The sequence below is a fragment of the Salmo salar genome, chromosome 25 (assembly GCF_965601325.2).
Source record: "Salmo salar chromosome 25, fSalSal1, whole genome shotgun sequence".
In the NCBI taxonomy this organism is placed as follows: Eukaryota; Metazoa; Chordata; class Actinopteri; order Salmoniformes; family Salmonidae; genus Salmo; species Salmo salar.
In genome coordinates, this window is record NC_138315.1 from 19,044,805 (window position 1) to 19,069,748 (window position 24,944).

General features: G+C 42.3%; 1 protein-coding gene across 4 annotated transcripts in view; it reads right to left on the minus strand.

Annotated features, from left to right (window-relative positions):
• Positions 1 to 10,952: 10,952 nt before the first annotated feature.
• qtman (queuosine-tRNA mannosyltransferase) overlaps positions 10,953 to 24,944 on the minus strand; it is a 46,568-nt gene continuing 32,576 nt past the window's right edge. For 3 of the 4 annotated variants that reach the window (XM_014173508.3, XM_014173507.3, XM_014173510.3), the window contains 5 exons: positions 21,123 to 21,232; positions 19,877 to 20,021; positions 17,439 to 17,509; positions 16,947 to 17,038; positions 10,953 to 16,749 (listed from right to left, as the gene is read on the minus strand). In XM_014173508.3, the coding sequence (XP_014028983.1) occupies positions 16,666 to 16,749; positions 16,947 to 17,038; positions 17,439 to 17,509; positions 19,877 to 20,021; positions 21,123 to 21,232 (502 nt within the window). In that variant the 3' untranslated portion in view covers positions 10,953 to 16,665. The remainder of the gene's footprint in view (positions 16,750 to 16,946; positions 17,039 to 17,438; positions 17,510 to 19,876; positions 20,022 to 21,122; positions 21,233 to 24,944) is intronic. The other variant, XM_014173509.3, reaches the window with a different exon arrangement.

Sequence of the window (24,944 nt, forward strand, 5' to 3'; positions counted from 1 at the left end):
GCCCGCACCCGCCCGCCCGACTAGTTACACTATTGTGTTATTGACTGTACGCTTGTTTATTCCATGTAACTCTGTGTTGTTATGTCTGTCGCACTGCTTTGCTTTATCTTGGCCAGGTCGCAGTTGTAAATGAGAACTCGTTCTCAACTAGCTTACCTGGTTAAATAAAGGCGAAATTAAAAATTAAAAAATTTAAATAAATAATGTCTGAGTCGTTCCAGCCAATTGGGTTCTCAGTTCATCGAGTAGACAGGAATAAATATCTCTCCGGGAAGAAGACGGGCGGGGGTGTATGTTTCATGATTAACGACTCATGGTGTAATTGTGATAACATACAGGAACTCAAGTCCTTTTGTTCACCCAACCTAGAATACCTCACAATCAAATGCCGACCGTATTATCTCCCAAGAGAATTTTCTTCGGTTATAGTCACGGCCATGTACATCCCCCCTTAACCTGTTATGGCTAGGGGGCAGTATTTTCACGGACGGATAAAAAACGTACCCGATTTAATCTGATTAGTACTCCTGCCCAGAAACTAGAATATGCATATAATTATTAGCTTTGGATAGAAAACACTCCAAAGTTTCTAAAACTGTTTGAATGGTGTCTGTGAGTATAACAGAACTCATTTGGCAGGCCAAAACCTGAGAAGATTCTGTACAGGAAGTACCCTGTCTGACCATTTCTTGGCCTTGTTGATTATCTCTATCTATTACAGGGGATCTCTGCTCTTACGTGACACTTTCTACGGCTCACATGGACTCTCAGAAGGCGGCAAAATGCTGAATCGTGGCTTTGCAGGCTCTGGCTGAAACAAAGTAGCGCGTTTGGATAGTGGCTGGTTACAGTACTGTGAGACTCAGGCTCGTTCCCGCGTCGACCGAAAGCTTTGTTTTCTTTCCTCTGTTTAGCTAAACGCAGATTCCCGGTCGGAATATTATTGCTTTTTTACGAGAAAAATGGCATAAAAATGGATTTTAAACAGCGGTTGACATGCTTCGAAGTACGGTAATGGAATATTTAGAAATCTTTTGTCACGAATTGCGCCATGCTCGCGACCCTGATTTACCATTTCGGATAGTGTCTTGGAACGCACGAACAAAACGCCGCAATTTGGATATAATGATGGATTATTTTGGACCAAACCAACATTTGTTATTGAAGTAGCAGTCCTGGGAATGCATTCTGACGAAGACAACAAAGGTAATGAAACTTTTGTAATAGTAAATCGGAGTTTGATCAGGGCTAAACTTGGTCGGTGTCTAAATGGCTAGCCGTGATGGCTGGGCTATCTACTGAGAATATTGCAAAATGTGCTTTCACCGAAAAGCTATTTTAAAAATCGGACATATCGAGTGCATAGAGGAGTTCTGTATCTATAATTCTTAAAATAACTGTTATGTTTTTTGTGAACGTTTATCGTGAGTAATTTAGTAAATTCACCGGATGTTTGCGGGGGGTATGCTAGTTCTGAACGTCACATGCTAATGTAAAAAAGCTGGTTTTTGATATAAATATGAACTTGATTGAACAAAACATGCATGCATTGTATAACATAATGTCCTAGGGTTGTCATCTGATGAAGATCATCAAAGGTTAGTGCTGCATTTAGCTGTGGTTTTGTTTTTTGTGACATTATATGCTAGCTTGAAAAATGGGTGTCTGATTATTTCTGGCTGGGTACTCTGCTGACATAATCTAATGTTTTGCTTTCGTTGTAAAGCCTTTTTGAAATCGGACAGTGTGGTTAGATTAACGAGAGTCTTGTCTTTAAAATGCTGTAAAATAGTCATATGTTTGAAAAATTGAAGTTTTCGGATTTTAGAGGAATTTGTATTTCGCGCCACGCCCATCATTGGATATTGGAGCAGGTGTTCCGCTAGCGGAACGTCTAGATGTAAGAGTTTTAAGCCAATACCACTACGGACCTCAAAGAACTTCACTGGACTTTATACAAACTGGAAACCACATATCATGAGGCTGCATTTATTGTAGCTGGGGATTTTAACAAAGCAAACTTGAGGAAAAGGCTGCCAAAGTTCTATCAACATATCAACTGTAGTGCTCACGCTGGTAAAACACTCAACCTCTGTTACTCCAACTTCCAGGATGCATATAAGGCCCTCCCCCAATCTCCTCCGGAAAATCTGACCACGACTCTATTTTGCTCCTCCCTCCTATAGGCAGAAACTCAAACAGGAAGTACCTGTGCTAAGGACTATCCAACGCTACTCCTTTTTGGATTATTAAAGATCTTAAACTCCAACCATCAGCCTCCTGTGTCTGCATCTGGGTCTCGCCTTGTGTCATGATAAAACAGAGTGGGTTGGCGGCCCGCTACCAAGGACTGGGGCTCTCCTTCTCCATGGCCGACTTGACAAAGACATTGAAGTGTGTTAACCCTCACAAGGCTGCCGGCCCAGACAGCATCCCTCGCCGCGTCCTCAGAGCATGCGCAGACCAGCTAGTTGGTGTGTTTACGGACATATTCAATCTCTCCCCATCCCAGTCCGCTGTCCCCACATGCTTCAAGATGGCCACCATTGTTCCTGTACCCAAGAAAGCAAAGGTAACTGAACTAAATGACTATTGCCCCGTAGCACTCACTTCTGTCATCATGAAGTGCTTTGAGAGACTAGTCAAGGATCATGTCACCTCTACCTTATCTGTCAACCTAGACCCACTTCAATTTGCTTACCGCCCCAATAGATCCACAGACGACGCAATCAACATCCCACTGGACAAGAGAAATTTGTATGTAAGAATGCTTTTCATTGATTATAGCTCAGCATTCAACACCATAGTACCCTCCAAGCTCATCATTAAGCTTGAGGCCTTGGGTCTGAACCCCGGCCTGTGCAACTGGGTCCTGGACTTCCTGACGGGCCACCTCCAGGTGGTGAAGGTAGGAAACAACACCTCCACTTCGCTGATCCTCAACACTGGGGCCCCACAATGGTGCATGCTCAGCCCCCTCCTGTACTCCCTGTGTACCCAAGACTGCATGGCCAAGCACGTGTCCAACTCAATCATCAAGTTTGCAGATGACACAACAGTAGTAGGCTTGATTACCAACAATGATGCGACAGCCTACAGGGAGTAGGTGAGGGCTCTGGGAATGTGGTGCCAGAAAAATAACCTCTCACTCAACGTCAACAAAACAGAGGAGATGATCGTGGACTTCAGGAAACAGCAGAGGGAGCACCCTCACCCCCCCATCCAAATCGATGGGACCGTAGTGGAGGAGGTGGAAAGCTTCAAGTTCCTCGGCATACACATTACTGACAAACTGAAATGGTCCACCCACACAGACAGTGTGGTGAAGAAGGCGCAACAGTGCCTCTTCAACCTCAGGAGGCTGAAGAAATTTGGCTTGGCACCTAAAACCCTCACAAACTTTTACAGATGCACAATTGAGAGCATCCTATTGGGCTGTATCACCGCTTGGTATGGCAACTGCACCGCCCGCAACCGCAGGGCTCTCCAGAGGGTAGTGCAGTCTGCCCAACGCATTACCGGGGGCAAACTACCTGCCCTTCAGGACACCTACAGCACCCAATGTCACAGGAAGGCCAAAAAGATCAGGACAACAACCAGCCGAGCCACTACATCAGTTCACCCCGCTATCATCCAGAAGGCCAGGTCAGAACAAGTGCATCAAAGCTGGGACCGAGAGACTGAAAAACAGCTTCTATCCCAAGGCCATCAGACTGTTAAATAGCCATCACTAGCACATAGAGGCTGCTGCCCATATACATAGACTTTAAATCACTTTAATAAATGGAACACTAGTCACTTTAATAATGTTTACATACCTTGCATTACTCATCTCATATGTATATACTGTATTCTATACTATTGTATCTTAGTCTATCCCGCTCTGACATTGCTCGTCCATACATTTATATAATCTTAATTACATTCATTTACTTATATTTGTGTGTATTGAGTATATATGTTGTGAAATTGTTAGATAGTAGTTGTTAGATATTACTGCACTGTTGGAGCTAGAAACACAAGCATTTCGCTACACCCTTAATAACATCTGCTAAACACGTGTATGTGACCAATAACATTTGATTTGATTTATTCCATATAAGGCATCCAGACCTTATGAAAGTTGCACAGCATACCCTTCATCTTGTCATAAATCAAATCTAGTGATACATAACTTGACATTTCTTCCATCCATTGCGGGAGGATAACCAACCTTCCAACAAGCATTTCACTACACCTGCAATAGCATCTGTAAATATGTGTATGTGACCAATAAATGTGATTTTGAAATAATTGCAATGCGTTTCTTAGCCACTATTAATACTAGGTTACACCGTTTCTTCTGATAAGTTTCCAGTATCAACATTTCCAAGCAAACAAAAACAGGGAGAAGGGAGAATCTGTAGACATGCTGAGATAAAATAACATACTCTTTGCCAGAATTCAGCCAGCCTTCACAAGACCTTACATGCAAATATGTCCCCTTTTGTGTTTTACACCTCCAGCAGAACAATTACATTTCTGTGTGCATGACATTCAGTTTCACTGGCATATAGTACATTCTATGGATGGTCTTAAACTGTAATAATTTATGACTGAGATAATATGAGCATTCAAACATATCTGTATCCATTCATCATCAATAGCATCTCCCAGTTCTTCCTCACATTTTTGTTTTACATGTTTTGTGTCATTGGGAAAAGCCTCTATCAACCCTTGGTACAGTTTGGAAATCAACTTTAGAGGTTTGTCAGACTGCTTTAAAATAGTTTAAATCTTTTAAGCTTCTTGCTTGTCCCATGTTTTCTGTACAGAGAAAATAAAGTGTTCTATCTGCAGCTCTGTCACAGAATGGTCTTCCCTGGCTGCCTGACCCTGATGAAACCCCTGTCACCATCTGATCCTGCTCAGATGAGGCATGACAAAGAATGACATTAGTATACATTATATTATCCATGAATAGAATCAATGGTTCAACAATTGAAATGGCCATTATTCCCAGATCCCAGACTGTAACCTACCAATCCACTCAAGATGGAACTTTGTATCCATTCACTCATAGTTATAATATATTGCAAAATTTACCTGAGCTATGTAGACTGGTCTTCCTTGGCTGTCTGACGCTGCAGGGACACCTGTCACCATCTGATCCTGCATAGTGTTGTGTAATGACTGTGCACCATGACAGTGAAGCCTGTAGAGCTGTATATACCGTGTCAGTGTGAAAAGTAGAGAATTAGCTAGGGAAACTGACAGTTCAAAAACATTACATTGCTATACTGACTAATAAAAATTCACATTGCGCTGAAAAAACGTCAGAATATCGGTCTTCAATCATTTGGCCACTGGTTTCATCATTTGATTCTGGTCTGGTGTGATTGAGGCAAAAATAATAGCTAAAGTTAGCGAGCTAGCTAACTAACTAGCTAATGTTAGCCAGCTTTCGGCTAGCTCTGCTAGCTAATGGTACAATGGTACGTCATCAAATGTACCTCTGTTGAAAAGGGACAAAGCAAAGGCTACAAAACATTTCCATACACACAACAGCTGTTAGATACTGCTTTCTGACAGATAGTTAGAGGCTAGCTAGAGCTGAGCTGGCTGTGGTAGCTAGTAGCTAGCTAACTAGCTGCTAGTAATTCACTCACTTCAGTCGAGGGGGGATGAAACATTAGCTAAGGTAACATGTCAGTTACACTACTAGCTCAGTACTGGGAATATATATTTTTTTATTCTGTCAAACAGTAGTTACCTTGCCAGCTAGATAAGCCAACTAAAGAGTAGCAAGTTTCTGCTCTGCTTGCTTTTACAACTCAGAGAAAAAGCAGAACACAGACAGCAGCTACCTCTGTTCATCTCTCCTGTGCTGGTTTTATTCGCCAGCCTTTCAGAAGCTTTGCCTTCAAACAGCCTTTCTGCTCTGTGGTGTCTCTGCGGTCCTAAATCCAGCAAGCTGAAACCAGAAAACAGCCTACCCGACTGCTCTGAGGCATCTACATGGTCCTAAAGCACACCGGAGACACGTTTTGTAACACAGTGCAATGATAAAACTATGGGGGACAAAAATGCAATTTCAGAATCTGGGGGGGGGGCATGTGCCCCTTGTCACCAGCAAAAGTTGCGCCCTGCCCCTGTTGGTCACAGACACCTTAAAAGTAGGGCATGGATCAGAAAACCAGTCAGTATCTGGTGTGACCACCGCAGCGCGACACATATCCTTCGCATAGATTAGATCAGGCTGTTGATTGTGGCCTGTGGCATGTTGTCCCACTCCTCTTCAATGGCTGTGCAAAATTGCTGGATATTGGCGGGAATTGGAACATGCTGTCGTACACGTCGATCCAGAGCGTCCCAAACATGCTCAATGGGTGACATGTCTGGTGAATATGCAGGCTATGGAACAACTGGGACATTTTCAGATTCCAGGAATTGTGTACAGAGCTTTGCGACATGGGCCATGCATTATCATGCTGAAACATGAGGTGATGGCAGCGGATGAATGGCACGACAACGGGCCTCAGGATTTCGTCAAAATGCCACCGATAAAATGCAATTGTGTTCGTTGTCCATAGCTTATGCTTGCCCATTCCTTAACCCAACGGCAACAGCTCTGGTGCAGTCAGCATGTCAATTGCATGCTCCCTCAAAACTTGAGACCTATTTGCCATTGTGTTGTGTGACAAAACTGCACATTTTAGAGTGGACTTTTATTGTCCCCAACACAAGGTGCACCTGTGTAATGATCATGCTGTTTAATCAGATTCTTGATCAGGTGGATGGATTATCTTGGCAAAAGAGAAATGCTCACTAACAGGGATGTAAACAAATTTGTGCAGAATGAGACAAATAAGCTTTTTGTATGTATGGGAAAAAAGTCTGGGATCTTTTATTTCAGCTCATGAAACACGGGACCAAAACTTTACATTGCATTTATATTTTTGTTCAGTGTATTCAATTCACAAATCATTATTCCCAACTGCCTGATATTAAATGATATTAAACGGTGGTTATTATTCATAGGTTATTACTGCATAATTAGCACTTAGCCTGCAATGTTTCAGAAAATACCTGATTAATAACTGACGGTTTGCATGTAGGAAATAGATTATTTTCAAAGACCTTGACAGTTAATAAAGCCATTGGAGAGATGATCAACATCTTTATCCAGCATCTCACTCAGTCTCCAGAGTGGAATAACAGGTCTTTCCCAAATAGAAACCTATATCAGATGTAATGAGGAAAACAGTTGTGCCTTATCCATATCCACATGTGCACATGTACATTTGCATAAACACATTTCCCCAGACCAGTCTTTGTTTTTGTCTTTCTTTGAGTTTGTCATTCCATGCTGGAGGTGTTGTTTCAGTCTAGAATCAGACAGCCTCAGAACCAAGAGGACGGAACCAGGCTTTTTTCTGATGCGTGAAATTAATGTTGCTGTTCTTTGTTGATAATCCACCAGTTTCAAAATGCCCCAAACCAACATTTTCTTACTTTCAAATTCAAATAGCAGAGCCTTTTTCTCTGTCTTCCATCTCTCTAAAGAGTTTCTTTTTACAAAAAAAGTGAATTCTAATTTTAATATTCACAATAATACCGTCCGTCATATAGTGAAACTATCTGCAGGACTCAGTTATTTCTTGAAAAATGGCATCAGCCTTAGACATGAGGAAAAATGATATCGCCATAGTTCATGGATGTATGGAAGTATATTTAATTGTGAGGCTAAGAAGAGTAAACAAGCCCTGTGCTCAGGGCCACAATCTAGTCATTCAGAACCTCCAGCAACAATCTAGCCGACCTACACATTAAGTCGACCTACACATTAAGGAATGAACTGTTTCCCTTTATTTGACCCGTGGCAAAAATAAAATACTTTAATTACCAGGGAGAGAATTATTCTCACTTGGCTGTACGCATGAGTGGAGGGGATAGGATAGGGAGTGACAACAGACTCCAAATGTAACACCAAGACATAGCGAGAGATCATGGTACGTTGATTCCCATGGGTTAGGTTGTATAGCCTTTTCCTTCTTTACCTTTACAAAGTAGACTGTATGTCAACTGTATGTCAATTCTGCTCTTATCAGAAACTAATAACAAATATGGTAGATTATCAAAATAAAGGGAGGGGCAAACAAACACATCTCATTCATGTTTCCATCCGACTTAAATTGGGATATTCCGAATTTTCCTAAATCAAAAACGGGGAAAGTGATCACAAGTCGGCTGTTTTTGAGTAACACAGTCCTAGCTCAACAGTCATGTACAAATCAAACACACACAACACTTTCAGAACACACAACTCATACAGTAAACACACACATGCAGTACACACGACACCAACTGTTCAAAGCAACGTGTCTTAACAGGCCAATGAAAACGTTTAATGCATTCAGTGTTTTATGGACTCTGCTATAAAACCTTTTACAGTGGGGTGGCATTTTGCGACGGGGTAGACGGAAGGCATTGTTATGGGCTTTACGGCGTCGTCAGGTCGCGACCTGGGTCTGTTGTGGCTGCCCTGCTAGTCTACAGCTACTAGGAGCATGGTACAGAGGGCATGGGTAGAGGAATGGTGGATGTGTAGTAGACAGAATAGGGTTGTAATTGATTCTAGGATTAGGGTTGAACCAAGTTATGGACATGAAGCTAGGGCTGGAGTTGAGGGTTAAGGTTGAACCGGGATGTGGACATGAAGCTAGGGTTAGGGTTGTGGTTGAGGCTAGGGTTAGGGTTGAAGCGGGATGTGGACATCAAGCTAGGGTTGGTGTTGTTCATAATCAGGAGGGAATAGAAATCCTGTCCATGGTTATGGATAATATTAAATCAGGTGTTAGTGAATGGTAACTCAATGAATCCACCGATGGAAGGATGCTAGATGATCCCAGTGTGAATATTGGAACAAAAGTAAGAGTGATGTGGACAATCTAAAGGTTGTCACAGAATAAACTAAGATGTAACAGTATTACCTAATCTCTGCCATGACTTTAACTGTTCTATCAGAGGCACGCAGTGATTCATAGCTTCATAACTGTTGGTTATCCTATTGTCTCTCCCAATTGGTCTGTAAAGAGGGGTGACATCTATTCAAATTTCATAGTAATAATACCTTATACAATAAGTGGAGGAGTAAGGAAAGATAGCTTTCCACCTGTGACCAAATGCATCTACTTTTTGGTTAAATTTGAAGACTAATCTTCATACATTTTCAAACAAAGAATCTCTTCATTCTCAATATCCAATGCAGCCAGTCTTTAATACTGTCTACACAACAGTGCATGCAGCCAGTCTTTAATGCTGTCTACACAACAGTACATGCAGCCAGTCTTTAATACTGTCTACACAACAGTACATGTTTATTATGTTCAGCAGTCTTGATTTCAATTCTGTTCTAACTGTACTATTGTTGACAATCTGAGTGGGCTGTGATGTTTGTTGCCTCTACAATACCGCGAACGACGTGAACAGCAGAGTCAGTCTGACACACTTTGCTTAGCGCGAGAGATTGCATTAATTATCCCATTTCTCCCTGTGACTACCAGGTGGAAGAGCATAACCACAGGGCAAAATTGTTCAGTGTTAAAAACATGGAATGCCATTTTTCTAGTTGTACGGATTGAATATGTGTTAGCGGTAAATTGCAGTGATGTGTCATGTCGTGTTTAGTGGCCATTTAGTTTATGATACCGACGGATCCACATTGCATTATGTTCCGCTCTCTACAGAGCTGAATATTGGAAATGAGAGGGTGTCATCATGGGTAGGATTGGGACAAATATCAGGTCAATTGCTTTATGGAGATGTGTGTGAAGCCCAAATGGATTACTTTTCTTGTCACAAACGATACCAATACGGCATACACCAAACAAACAGATCCCAAGGGACTACAACAGGGCTCCAAACTGGGCAATCTAGGATTTGAATGAGATTCAAAGCATCAAAGACGTCATTATCTCCTAGTAACCCATCGACTACCATGGTACTTGATAATACCCTACGCATTATGTCAATAGAAAATACAGCCACCATGCTGAGGGCCCCCTGTGTACTCACCACTCCTACTCACACATTAGCTGCATACAAAACCTCTGTGAGCCACTCTCTGTGCTGGCTGAAGGTGGGGGGCCAGAGGGGTTTGGGGGGGGGGGGGGCAGGAGAGGAGGGGTCCCGAAGCCCCTCCACCCCCTCTTCCTTTTATATCATCTTTGAGAACGTAAAATGCATTGGAAGGGGATTGTGGGTAGGTATGCCCGGGGCTAGAGCCGAGTGTCGCGCTCAGTCGTGTGGGTGGACAGTTTGATGATGCACCCTGAGGCCTGTGTTACCTCAAAGTCCATTAATAACCACGATGGGCGCCTCTCCAGTCCCTATGCAGCCTAGCCCTACAACACAGCAGCCCTAAAGTACGTGTGCATAATGAAAAGGTTTAATTCAAATATTAACTCTATCGGTTTAAAACATCTTTTCCTCCTCGGTGTCGTGTGAGCCCGTTTGACTAATTCTGTTTTCTTGGCCTCCTTTTACTCCATAAAAGATCAAGGGTACATAAGAAGGCAAGGGATTCAGGTTGCTGCTAGCAACACTAAAGGGGAACATGCTTTGAATAGGGGGAAGAGATTGAAAAGGGGAAGGAGGCCAAACAATGCTGCGGTTAGGCCTATATGGTTAATTCCTGATGATATGGTTAACGTTTAACCTTTTCACCCTCCGCTAATGAAAGTGTCTGTTCTACCTTGAACACATAGTTGTAAGGTATTCTCTAAAGGGGCTGAACAATTATTTAAACCATGGCATTACATGATTGCAGTGTTAGTACTGGCAGTCTGGGCATGACACATTTTGAGAGCTCCACCTGAAAATGCATGTACCAAAGTTATTTGCTTGTCAGATATGGATTCTAGTATTGTAATATGTTGAACATTCTCAAAACAAAACACTATATTCTACAGAACAATAGAAAACAATGTTTATTTGTAGAACTATAGAAGACAGAGCGTAGACAGAGAGACCTGCATTGATCCCAGCAGACAAGTACCTAGCCCAAGTCAGCCCAAGTCTGTTTAGGTACTTCAAAACAGTCTCCCGGGGCCTCATTTACAACCGTTAAATATGGCAGAATAAGCATGCATGCTGCCTATAGCAAGTGTCTAAGATTGATTGTACAGTACATTCAAAACAATTTACACTGAACAAAAATATAAACTCAACATGTAAAGTGTTGGTCCCATGTTTCATGAGCTGAAATAAGATCCCAGAAATGTTTCATACGCACAAAAAGCGTATTTCTCTCAACATTTGTTTACATCCCTGTTAGTGAGCATTTCTCAATTGCCAAGATAATCCATCCACCTGACAGGTGTGGCATATGAAGAAGGTTATTAAACAGCATGATCATTACACAGGTGCATATTATGCTGGGGACAATAAAAGGCCACATACTCTAAAATGTTCAGTTTTATCATATATATTTTTTTTATTTTAGTCATTTTGCAGGCGCTCTTATCCAGAGCGACTTACAGTAGTAGTAGTGAGTGGATACAATGCCAGATGTCTTAAGTTGAGGGAGCGAGTAATTGGCATGCTGACTGCAGGAATGTCCACCAGAGCTGTTGCGAGCATTGAATGTTAATGTCTCTACCATAAGCCGCCTCCAACGTCATTTTAGAGAATTTGGCAGTATGTCCAACCGCAGACCATGTGTAGTAACGACGCCAGCCCAGGACCTCCACATTTTACTGTATGAACTGTAACTCAGTAAAATCCTTGAAATTGTTGCATGTTGTGTTTATATTTTTGTTCAGAAAAGGTGAGGAATTTATTCTGCAATGGTTATGGAAATAAAATAAATAGGAAAAAGATTCCTATGTCTATATTTTAGATTCTAAAAATAAAACACAGATGTTCTCTTCTCGTTAAAGTGGAACTGACAGCATTTTAACTACTTTGCAGATACGACACAGACAATCATATCAGTCAAAAATATCTAATTCCCAGTTTATGCTACAAAACCAACTTCATAAGCGGTTTTAAATATAGGTTCTATTTGACTCAACATTCCATGACGTACACTAAGGCATTGTTGGCAGAATAGATCAGTTCAATGCATGATTAATAAAATTCACTAATATTTTTTGGACTACCAAGAAATGTATAACTTTATGGTTGTAAATCACAGCTGGCCTGGTACATTGTTTGCTGCCTCCATTCAGGATGCACTGTTTCAGTTTCAATTACTCAATATTTTGACAAAAAACGGGCGAATGTAACTAAGGCTGGGAATGTCAATACAATCAAACTAGCAAGGTCAATGATCACAAGTCAGTCATAACATGGCTAATATGCTAGCGTATCTATTGATGTAGCAAGCTAAAAACACAGAGCCTAACGTTAGCTAGATAGCTAGCTAGCTAGATAGCTGCTAGGAGGACGCAGTGTCATTGGAGAGGTCATGGTCGCAAATTTTCCCCTGGTATTGTTTTTCGGTGGCTACACAGCTAAAGATGCATGTGTCATTTGGTTAGCTAGAAAGAAATGTGAATCGCTTTGCTAGCTAGCTAGCTATGCTGAACGACTGTTATCCAGTTAGCATATATCTTGCATTCGCTAAATCACTCTGGCTAGCTATGTACTCTGAAATCTTGTCTGAGTGTGCCAGAGCACAGAAAAACAAAAGTGCAAGACCCACTGAATATGACCGTGTAAGTAATCGTAGGTAAAAAAAAGTAATAGTCACGTATGCTCTATAAAACATGTAAACAGCCTAACCAGCTCTGCTCGGGCGAGTAAAATGGTGAGTGAGGTGTTCTCTCATTTGTGTCTGGAAGTAGCTAGCAAGCTAGGCAACTTTAGCCAGTTAGCTTGGGTGCTCAGTTGGGACATTGGCAGACAAGCTACCGAAGGACGAGCAGGCTATTCCCCATCGTTTATCATTGCAATTTTGATGGCCAACTAGCTGAAAAAGTGTGAGAGGGTTTATCGAAATGCTCCTTCGTTAGATTTTAGCTCACATTGCTCTGGCTAGCATTAGTTGTTGATCTTGTTGATGTGCATATACAGTACCAGTCCAAAGTTTGGACCGACATTTAAGGGTTTTTCTTTATATTTACTATTTTCTACATTGTAGAATAATAGTAAAGAAATCAAAACGATGAAATAGCACATATGGAATCATGTAGTAACCAAAAAAAGCGTTATATTTGACATTTTTCAAAGTAGCCACCATTTGCCTTGATGACAGCTTGCACACTCTTGGCATTCCCTCAATCAGCTTCATGAGATAGTCACCTGGAATGCATTTACATTAACAGGTGTGCCTTGTTTGAGGAATTTATTTCCTTCTTAATGCGTTTGAGCCAATCAGTTGTGCTGTGACAAGGTAGGGTTGGTATAGCCCAATTTGGTAAAAGACTAAGATATTATGGCAAGAACAGCTCAAATAAGCAAAGAGAAATGACAGTCCATCATTACTTTAAGACATGAAGGTCAGTCAAAAGGTTAACACTTTTTTGGTTACTACATGATTCCATATATTTTATTTCATAGTTTTAATGTCTACACTATTATTCTACAATGCAGAAAATAGTACAAATAATGAAAAACCCTTGAATGAGTAGGTGTGTCCAAACTTTTGACTGGTGCCGTAGGGAAAGATAGCCTACCTTTTTATAATTTTTTGGTCAATAGGACTGTAAACTTCCCAAATGTAAGATGATTCCCGTTGTATTTAGCTACAGTTGAAGTCAGAAGTTTACATACACTTAGGTTGTAGTCACTAAAACTCGTTTTTCAACCACTCCACAAATTTCTTGTTAACAAACTATAGTTTTGGCAAGTCGGTTAGGACATCTACATTGTGCATGACACAAGTAATTTTTCCAACAATTGTTTACAGACAGTTTATTTCACTTATAAATTCACTGTATCACAATTCCAGTGGGTCAGAAGTTTACATACACTAAGTTGACTGTGCCTTTAAACAGCTTGGAAAATTCCAGAAAATGATGTCATGGCTTTAGAAGCTTCTGATAGGCTAATTGACATCATTTGAGTCAATTGGAGGTGTACCGGTGGATGTATTTCAAGGCCTACCTTCAAACTCAGTGCCTCTTTGCTTGACCTCATGGGAAAATCAAAAGAAATCAGTCAAGACCTCAGCAAAAAAAATTGTAGACCTCCACAAGTCTGGTTCATCCTTGGGAGCAATTTCCAAACGCCTGAAGGTACCACGTTCATCTGTACAAACAATAGTACGCAAGTATAAACACCATTGGACCACGCAGCCGTCAACCCGCTCAGGAAGGAGACAAGTTCTGTCTCCTAGAGATGAACGTACTTTGGTGCGAAAAGTGCAAATCAATCCCAGAACAACAGCAAAGGACCTTGTGAAGATGCTGGAGGAAACAGGTACAGAAGTATCTATATCCACAGTAAAACGATATCGACATAACCTATATATCGACATAACCTGAAAGGCCGCTCAGCAAGAAAGAAGCCACTGCTCCAAAACCACCATAAAAAAGCCAGACTACGGTTTGCAACTGCACATGAGGACAAAGATCGTACTTTTTGGAGAAATGTCCGTTGGTCTAAGGAAACAAAAATAGAACTGTTTGGCCATAATGACCATCGTTATGTTTGGAGGAAAAAGGGGGAGGTTTGCAAGCCGAAGAACACCATCCCAACCGTGAAGCACAGGGGTGGCAGCATCATGTTGTGGGGGTGCTTTGCTGCAGGAGGGACTGGTGCACTTCACAAAATAGATGGCATCATGAGGCAGGAAAGTTATGTGGATATATTGAAGCAACATCAAGACATCAGCCAGGAAGTTAAAGCTTGGTCGCAAATGGGTCTTCCAAATGGACAATGACCCCAAGCATACTTCCAAATTTGTGGCAAAATGGCTTAAGGACAACAATGTCAAGGTATCACAAAGCTCTGACCTCAATCCTATAGAAAATTTGTGGGCAGAACTAAAAAAGTGTGTGTGAGCAAGGAGGCCTACAAACCTGACTCAGTTACACCAGCTCTGTCTGGAGGAATGGGCCAAAATTCACCCAACTTATTGTGGGAAGCTTGTGGAAGGCTAACCGAAACATTTGACCCAGGTTAAACAATTTAAAGGCAATGCTACCAAATACTAATTGAGTGTATGTAAACTTCTGACGCACTGGGAATGTGATGAAAGAAAGAAAAGCTGAAATAAATCATTCTCTCTAATATTATTCTGTTTCACATTCTTAAAATAAAGTGGTGATCCTAACTGACCTAAAACAGAGAATTTTTACTAGGATTAAATGTCAGGAATTGTGAAACTGAGTTTAAATGGATTTGGCTAAGGTGTATGTAAACTTCCGACTTCAACTGTACATATTTGCAGAAATCCGTTCAACTGTATTTTGTGGCTTTTGCCTAATGCGTTCTAATGATCTAAAGTCATGCTGTTGCAACTGCCTGTAAACATGCAGTCCAGTTCAAAGTGAATGATGGCAGGCCCTTGTGGCAAATGGCTTGTTGGCATATAGACCTAGTGTACCTGATCGGTGTACCACACCGGTCTGCGTAGACTCTAGTCCTGGACGAGACAGATATTTTTATTAGGTTTAATTTACTGCAGTCTATTAATTGTCCAAATGCACAGCTGCTTTCCCACTCTATATTGCTATTGAATGTTTACAAATGCTTTAGAATGTTTGGGAAGTATGTATACGTGAAAACGTGAAAATGACCATATTTAAGTGCTTGCTTGTCCGATAATGTAAAACGAAGTGTCATTCTTCCTGGGGTGTATATTTTAATAAGATTTAATGTTGCTAAAATGCTGTCAGTTCCACTTGAATTGGAAATGGCTGCATTCTTTTTAATATGTTTATTATGATTAAGCTTGTCATCATATCCCCCATTTGCACAAAATACTTACTTGCCAGATTGCAATATAATATTTCATACACTAGCAGAGATGTGCGTACGCATCGTCTAAAAGTTGCGGGGAGTTGAGCAAATTGTCACGTTAAGTAAATTTTTTATAAATGACAAGTTTTGTGTGAACTGGCGCACGCACATTTTGGGGTATATTTTGTACGTACGCACAATTTATAAATGAGGCCCCTGGCAACCCAGGTGGGGAGGCAGAGAACAGCATTTCAAGCCACAACTTGGCTGCCACTCTGTCGGGAGTCGTGGGGTGGGGAGCAATTCCAGCTCCAGGTCCTCTCCAGTACAGGATAAAAATGAACACAACCGGATATATGAGGTGGCACCGCCTTTGAGAAACCTTTGAAAGAGTTTACGCGTTCTTTTCTCTTTATTTCAAATTCAAACCACAGTAGACATAAAAGACCTCTCCCTCTCGCACATGAAGATGGGGACGTTTACAACAGGCACAATGTCTCAAAGGCATGGCTTTGATTTGAGCAGAGTGGAGCTGAGTGGAGAGAGAGAGGTGGTGGGGACAGGCTGTCTGAGGCCACCACAGGTTTGTAGCCCGTGGCTCCATGTCAGGCAGCTATGACGACAGCCCTTGAGACTCTCCCTCCCTCGTTACGCAGCAGACTTTCCATCAACCTTTAAATCCATCTCATTCTGCCACTAATCGAGTGAACTAAGTGTGCCCACTTCTGAGCAGATCCGCGGAGACTCGCATTGGGCCCAGTTGTAGTCTGTCCGTCAGGGATGGTGGTCCTCTTTGTATGCCAGCAGACTCCTGAAGTCCTCCTTCCGAGCAGCCCAGGAATAGGAACTGGTGTCAACCTACAGTACAATACAGAGGAAAGAATGAAAGGCAGGATTAAGCTCTGGTGTCAACTGTCAACTTACAGTACAGAAGAAAGCAAGGCACACAGGCAGGATGAAGGGTGAGGAGAAACCGTAAAGAGAGAAATTAATTGTGAACTGAATGAAGCGTGTGCTAGCTAATCCCGTTCCTGTCATGTCAAAGTGTTAATTACCTTAACGTGATGTCTCCTCACCACGTATGGCCTTCTGCACAGTCCCTGTAGTTTCTTATAAAGCTGCTCAGGTGTAGAGTACAGATACTCCTCTGTTGGACAGAGCGAGGAAAGGAAAACATATTTTCATGAAAGAAAAACCTCAAAGCACAGGCTAGATACAGCGCACTTTCTTTATAATTAAAAATACATATTACACTGAACTGGGACAGGTTTTACATAATTAAACTAGTATTCTTTTTAAAGATTCATATTATTTATGCAAATCTAATTTAAGGAAGAGGCACAGCCACGGTGTTAAGAATCAGGTAAATTAGATGTTTTTGTTGTGCTCAGTAATCGTAGCTTTGACTTCAGCGTTCTATTTTGGTGATTTATTTTTCAGATTTACACCTTGAACATCTAAATACAACACATTTCTAGAAATACATTTTTTGGAGAATTAAACATCTTGCAATGGAATGGTGTATTAGCGTATTTGTGTAGTAATACCTGGGAATATTTCAGGATACACCAAAGCATTGGGGCAGAGTGGATAACAGCCACAATGAACAGCTTCTAGCCTGCAATATAACATTTTATAGTTTAGCTTCCTGTCAAAAGTATTGGCTTAAAAACAACAAGTGTGAAACACATTTGGGCACCAGTTGTATAACATAATCATTGTCTCAGAAATCCATTTGCTGAAAAAAGTGTGCTCCGGTCATGCAAAAGATAAAAAGTTGGTTTACTCTGTCCCCAAAATTGGAAAGTGAACACAATATCTGCCCCTAATAACTGCATGAGCTGAACAGCGTTGTCAAAATGGGTCCCATTGTGTCTTTGTTGACATTGGTTTCTTTTGATGCACAGTTCAGAATAAATGAAGTCCCACAGACTAGCTGGGGAAAGAAAGAATCCGGACATAGCACATTTCCCAGCAACGCAGTGGAACTCATCCCATTCTCAAAACGATGGGGAGAGAAAAGCATCTCTTTCGCTGTTACCTCACATCATCTGCAATGTTACAGGATGTTCAAAACCACCACAAAAGAGAACCTAAAATCCATCCAAATGGTTTTCAAATGTGAATAAGTTATTTGTGAAACGTTCATCTCCTGAAATAAACGTAGAGATAGAAAAGCCTGTTGGTATGGTACATAGAGCTTCCCTCCACTTTCACAGAACTTATCTGATCCTCACTGACCATTGCAGAAACCTGCCTATTTAAATTAGAATGTGCATCAATATTGATGACAATTTCACTCCTTTCCATCACTTTAGTACATCATTCTCGGGAGTTTAATTTCACGTTAAGACTAAAATGATGGGTGAAATCCTCACACGTATGCAATGACGCCATTCACTAGTCTGCACTCAAAATTTACCCAATATCCTCGAACAGGTTGGAAATTCTATCTACAACATCAGCTGCATCTTACTATTTAACAACGGCAATATTGCTCTTCTGTCGTCCTAGAAGGTTTGACAGGCAACAGTTTGTTCCTGGGAAACAGGGGTTTAATAAGTCAAACTACCTTTCGGCACCGTATGAAAGTGGTTAATGCTTTCTAATAGTCTAATTGCCTTTGCCTGCATTCCAAAGAATAGCATGGCTAATCAAGCTAATTTAAAGGTAGCAAGATGATAGCCCCCTAGTCTATGACAGCAAAATCTATGAAACCGATTATTAAGGTCAGTTCCATTTCAGTGGCGTAATGTGTAAGCGTGCAAATGGTTATAAGGCTTTCCATCTCAAATATAATTAGCCGATCATTTGGCTGGGGTAAATGACTTCTTCACTGCAGGGCATGAATAGGCGTCTGCTCACATCGCCAGACCATAATTAATCAGATTAGGGCCAAATTCCACAATAATGAGGATGAAACACATTGGTGACACCTCTGTCGGGCAATGTGACTGGACTGCTCTTTTTTGTTTATTATGCTCTTCAGAAGCCTACATGTCTGTTTATCCTTAAGCAGAGTGTGGAAATGAGAAACCCTTAACTATTTTCCTGTTTTGAACGCTATGTGAAGCTGATGAAATTGAACAGGTATTCTAAATCACTTGCTAACTTGAAAGGTTTGTAATGGAACACTCAACGAGCACCGATATCTATTTTGTTTACTTTCAAACAGGTGAGTGAAGCCGATTGGAAGCTGGAGGAAACATTTAACATCCTCATCCACCTGGACATCTCTCTTAGGAGAACCCAGTGTTGATATTCATCCATTCAATGTGCGTTTCTCTGTTGCCGAAAACACACACAAAGGGCCTCCACCGCATCCACAAGGTTTACTATCAATAGAGCTTCGTGGGTGGTCGTGTGTGTCTCAGATCCCCCTGGTTAGGATCAAAGGAAGTATAAAACATCATTGTACAAGACTCCCCCAGAGGGACATCCCTTCCTCAAACTCAGGACAGTGTTTTTCACAACCATAATTAACACAAGGCTTCCTTATTGTGCACAGCCAAGCTTCTAACGTGTTTTCAGCCAATCATTCTAAAATAGATTCCCACACTGCCTGCATGAAGCAATCCATAGAATTAACACACCACCAGGCTGGTGTTTTGGAAGATCACAACCTTCCTCTCTACTGAAGTGGCACTACTCTGGCTCCAGTCCTGCTCTACCTTGGCTGTAGGCAGGAGCTGACGAAACCCTTCAAACGCACAGCACAGGTGACTGAAGTTTGGTTTCATACGGTAGCAAGTCTCATCATACACTTTGGACTCTACCTCCCTAGAGGTAAAAACACCTAGAAATAAGAACTTTTTAGTTTAGATTTAATGAACTGTCACTTCATGTAGACAACATGTCAAATTCAAATGTTTACTTCACATGAAAGCCAAGCAAATTACTTTTCATTCACTCTTTCAGCAGTTCATGTTTTGTTGTGTCTTAAGTAGATATTAAAAGAAACCAACCAGGAGAGTGAGTTACTTACATGGCCACTCCAAAAAACTCATGCTTGGCTGTGGAGACCACCACGTCTGCCTGGCAGAGGACACGGAGGTAGTCTTCTTTACTGGGCATGAACCCCCAGTGGAGGACATGGTCATTCAGGTCCACTCTGGCCTCTGCAAAGATGTCTGAATGGGGGGGATGGGAGACTGATGTATATTATTCACAATAACCATATCTGTTACTGTATGAATGCTTTCATTTGATTGAGTAAAATGCCAGAGTGGACTGATTGACTTTGTCCAGTTGCTCGTTTCGCCAACTCTTTATAACCGATTAGATTCCCACATAAAGGACTTGAGTTTAACGGAGGATAAATTAAATGAAATAATGCAACAAAATGCATGTCATTGAAAAGCCATCTGTCCGTGACATTCTGGATTCATAATGAGTTCCATGCTGCTGTGTATTCCCAAAATAGTGATGACATCAGGAAGATGTTTCAGTGACCAAAAAGTGTTTGGAGAACAGTTCAGTGAAACAGGGAATGGACTGAATCCAGGAAAACAGAGGGAAAATCCTTTGAAAAACAGAGGTCAGAACTGAAGCTGAGGCATAAACTTTGGACTAAAAATGATATACAACATGAGATCGGGAGAAACAGGTGAGGGGTGAACATAATCAATACCGTGACCCTATTAAGAAAATCAAAGTAGATTAAAATTGTTCTAATGCGATTGCCTTCCGAGCAATCATAAACGTAATTACTAAATATGAGAAAAATTTACAGTCTCTCTTTCCATCTGTTTATGCTCCTATAAAAGTTTACATCCCAATATGAGAGAGTGTGTTTCCTGTAAGGATGTCTTTGCTTCCAGCCATGGGGCCAGAATGTGTATTAATTTACTTAACACTCAGTGGTGAATACATTGGAGTGTACTAAAGTCATTATAGCATCATCATCTACTAATGGGGAGCGGATTTGATCAATTAAACACTGTCCTGAGGGCTTAAAAAAAAACTGGCCTGTCAGACGACCTTAACCCCACACTTAGTCAAATTACCAATTACATTGAAAGCCATAACAATTACATACAGTATGCCTTGGGTGCACAACCTTATGCTACATCGTAAAAAACAAAGTATAGCTTTTCGCTCACCTTTCGAGAAGTTGTGCAAAGTTTTCAACTCACAGTTTTGAAACCAAACACCCACTGCTTTGAAAACAAGTGTCATTGCAAAACCAGAGCCCACTTAATCCTTTGCTTGTAAAATGAGTGTGTGTGTACCTGGTACGTCAGTGAAGGTCTCTCCCAGGACAGACAGTTGAAAGCCCAGGCCTCTCTCTTTCAGCTTCAGCAGCATCTTGAAGAAGAGCTCGGGGTCTTTGTCGTGTTCCCTTCAACCACAAACAGAATTCAGGGCCTTGATGGTGCTACGTACACACACACACAACAACACACACAGGACAGGCTCAGGACAGGCTCTGCTCTGGTGTGCGCTGGGCGTCCAAAGGCTTACCCCTCTCAGTACCATTCTGCTCTGTGATTTATTCACACAGAAACACACACACACACAGAGGCCAGGTTACACAAGGCAAGGCAGCAGCCAGAAAAAGAGAAAGATCATAGCACTCCCCAGAGGACACTTGACTGTGGTATCGATGCGGTGTGCAGTACGCCAGGTGGGGGATTTAACAAGCTGACAGACAGAGAGACAGAGATCCCTGTTGGCTCAGAGAGAGAGGCAGCCAGTCATCCTTGATGTGTTCAGTGCCTGGAAGGCCCTGCTTCTAGTTAACACAGGTGCTGTGTTCAGCTGTGGAGCAGATGTCATACTGTGCAAGTGGCCTGTCACTCACCATGCTAATCTGAAGGAGGGAACAGGGAGTACAGTCAACTGATCTAACAGGGGCGTCTGCACATTATCATTAAAAGCAGCTAGCATTAGCTCACACCTGCCTTTAGCGATGACAAAACAGGGAATCAGTGAAGGTCGATGACACAAATGTGTTTAGAGAGTAGCCTTGTGCCCTTACTAGTGCACTGTCATTTATGGTTTGTCACTAGCATAAACTGTAGAAAATGAATGAAGGTTGACTACATGTAAATGGCTGTATATCTCTGCTGGTTTCCCTCTGGAGCTGTAGGGGGTCCGCACCTGAGACTATACGGGTTGTGACTGGGAAGTGGTGTTGGAGGGCCAGTAGGGGGCACTCTTCCGTCTGGTGTAATAGAGCCCTCAAGGCCGAGGGCTAGTGATCTGCAAAGGGTGCCGTCCCCTGGATGTGACATTAAAATGTAGGTTCTGGCTCTCTCTGGTCACTAAACCTACCATGGCGCTCACTAAACGTCCCGGGCCGTCTCCGGGTGGTACGGCAGGTAAAAACACATCTGACACTCTGCTCCTCAACACGGGGGCAGCTCAGCGGTGCGTGATCAGTCCCCTCCTGTACTCCCTGTTCACCCATGACTGCATGGCCAAGCACAACTCCAACGCCATCATTACGTTTGCCGACAACACAACAGTATTAGGCCTGATCACTGACAACGATGAGACAGCCTATAGGGAGGAGGTCAGAGACCTGGCAGTGTGGTGCCAGGATAACAACCTCTCCCTCAACGTGATCAAGACAAAGGAGATGATCGTGGACTACAGGAAAAGGAGGGCCGAGCACGCCCCCATTCTCATCGACAGGGCTGTAGTGGAGCAGGTTGAGAGCTTCAAATTTCTTGGTGTCCACATCTCCAACAAACTATCATGGTTCAAACATGCCAAGACAGTCGTGAAGAGGGCACAACAAAGCCTATTGCCCCTCAGGAGACTGAAAAGATTTGGCATGGATCCTCAGATCCTCAAAAGGTTCTACAGCTGCACCATCAAGAGCATCCTGACTGGTTGCATCACAGCCTGGTATGGCAACTGCTCGGCCTCCGACCGCAAGGTGCTACAGAGGGTAGTGCGTACAGCCCAGTACATCACTGGGGCCAAGCTCCCTGCCATCCAGGACCTCTATACCAGGTGGTGTCAGAGGAAGGCCCTAAAAATTCCCAAAGACTCCAGGCACCCTAGTCATAGACTGTTCTCTCTGCTACCGCACGGCAAGCGGTACCGGAGCGCCAAGTCTAGGTCCAACAGGCTTCTTAACAGCTTCTACCCCCAAGCCATAAGACTCCTGAACAGCTAATCAAATGGCTACCCGGACTATTTTCATTGACCCCCCCCCCCCCATTTTTACGCTGCTGCTACTCTCTGTTTATTATCTATGAATAGTCACTTTATCTCTACCTACATGTACATATTACCTCGACCTGTATATAGCCTCGTTAGTGTTACTTTTCTATTTTTTACAGTTTATTTTTATTTTAGAAAATACTTTCTTAACACTTATTTTTCTTAAAACTGCATTGTTGGTTAAGGGCTTGTAAGTAAGCATTTCACTGTAAGGTCTACAGTAGCTTCAGATGTAAAGAAACACTGTCCTCTCTCCACTTACAATCACGGTCCTCTCTCCACTTACAATCACGGTCCTCTCTCCACCTACAATCACGGTCCTCTCTCCACCTACAATCACGGTCCTCTCTCCACCTACAATCACAGTCCTCTCTCCACTTACAATCACGGTCCTCTCTCCACTTACAATCACGGTCCTCTCTCCACTTACAATCACGGTCCTCTCTCCACTTACAATCACGGTCCTCTCTCCACTTACAATCACTGTCCTCTCTCCACATACAATCACTGTCCTCTCTCCACTTACAATCACTGTCCTCTCCACTTACAATCACTGTCCTCTCCACTTACAATCACTGTCCTCTCCACTTACAATCACTGTGTGTTGAGTATTCTGGTGTAAAATGGCTGCCATGCATGACTCTACACACTGAAGCGACACATTAATGGATGGTTGAAAGTTTCAGGCTTTTGAGTTGCACCCCGCAAAGCACTACAATATACATACCCTTCGTAACACCACACATTGTATTTTATCACCAACATATCTCTGAATTGTAATAATCGACTGTACTCTATAACATTTTTGTGATGGATAGTGTGTGAAGGTCAAACGCCTTCTACAAAGCAGCATCATTCAGACAGATCCCTCCTAATGCTACCTCCACAGGATCTCCTTAGGTGAGGTATTATAGGAGCTTATTTATTCTCATTCTCAGCTCTCAAATTCATTGGCTTCCCCTGTGGATAAAAGCTAATTCCCTTATTTCCTACCCTTTTTAACTCCTTATGCGAGGCATGAATCCCTATTCCCCCATTACAGATAGAGAGGAGGACAATGAGTGAATGAGACGGTGATAATAATGCACTGTGCACTAGGCTACCATCCCCCTCTGTAGGAAAATGAGTGTTAATTAATGTGTGGGATATGACTATCAGGAAGAACCTCTCTCTCAAAACACACACACACACACACACACACACACACACACACACACACACACACACACACACACACACACACACACACACACACACACACACACACACACACACACACACACACACACACACACACACACACACACCTCGGCAGCGTATCACAGTGCGAGCCCTGACTCCCCACTGATGCCCTAGATCTGTTAATGAGGACCGTTAACCCCCAGCGACAGTCAACCAAGTCGGAGGGAGCTGTCATCCCACTGATTAGAGGGAGAGTGACAAACAAAGGCTACGTGGCATCTTCACAAAATCAGCCACACTGCCAATACACACCACTAATCTGCTGCTGAGGCACATCAAGGACGTTTTCTAAGGTACAGTACAGTTTACAGTCAGAACTCCCTCAAGTCAACTGAACTGATGTTTCCCTCCAACTATCCCATTCCCATCAGGTGTGCTATCATCCAACATCAACAGTTACCCTGTATTCTGCTAGTCTGGTCTCGAGAGATACGAGGTCGGTACATCTTCCGCGTGCTTAATTCTCCCTCCTAAGTTTACAGCTCCGACTAACGCTATTTTTCTCTTTATGCACTTACTTTATATGAGTCCTTTGTGGTGCATTATCACCCCTGTGACCTCACAGATGAATGCAGATGAAGCCGGGTAAAATGATCAAGTAAAAAGTATGTTCCGTACTACCCAGAAAAACCTCA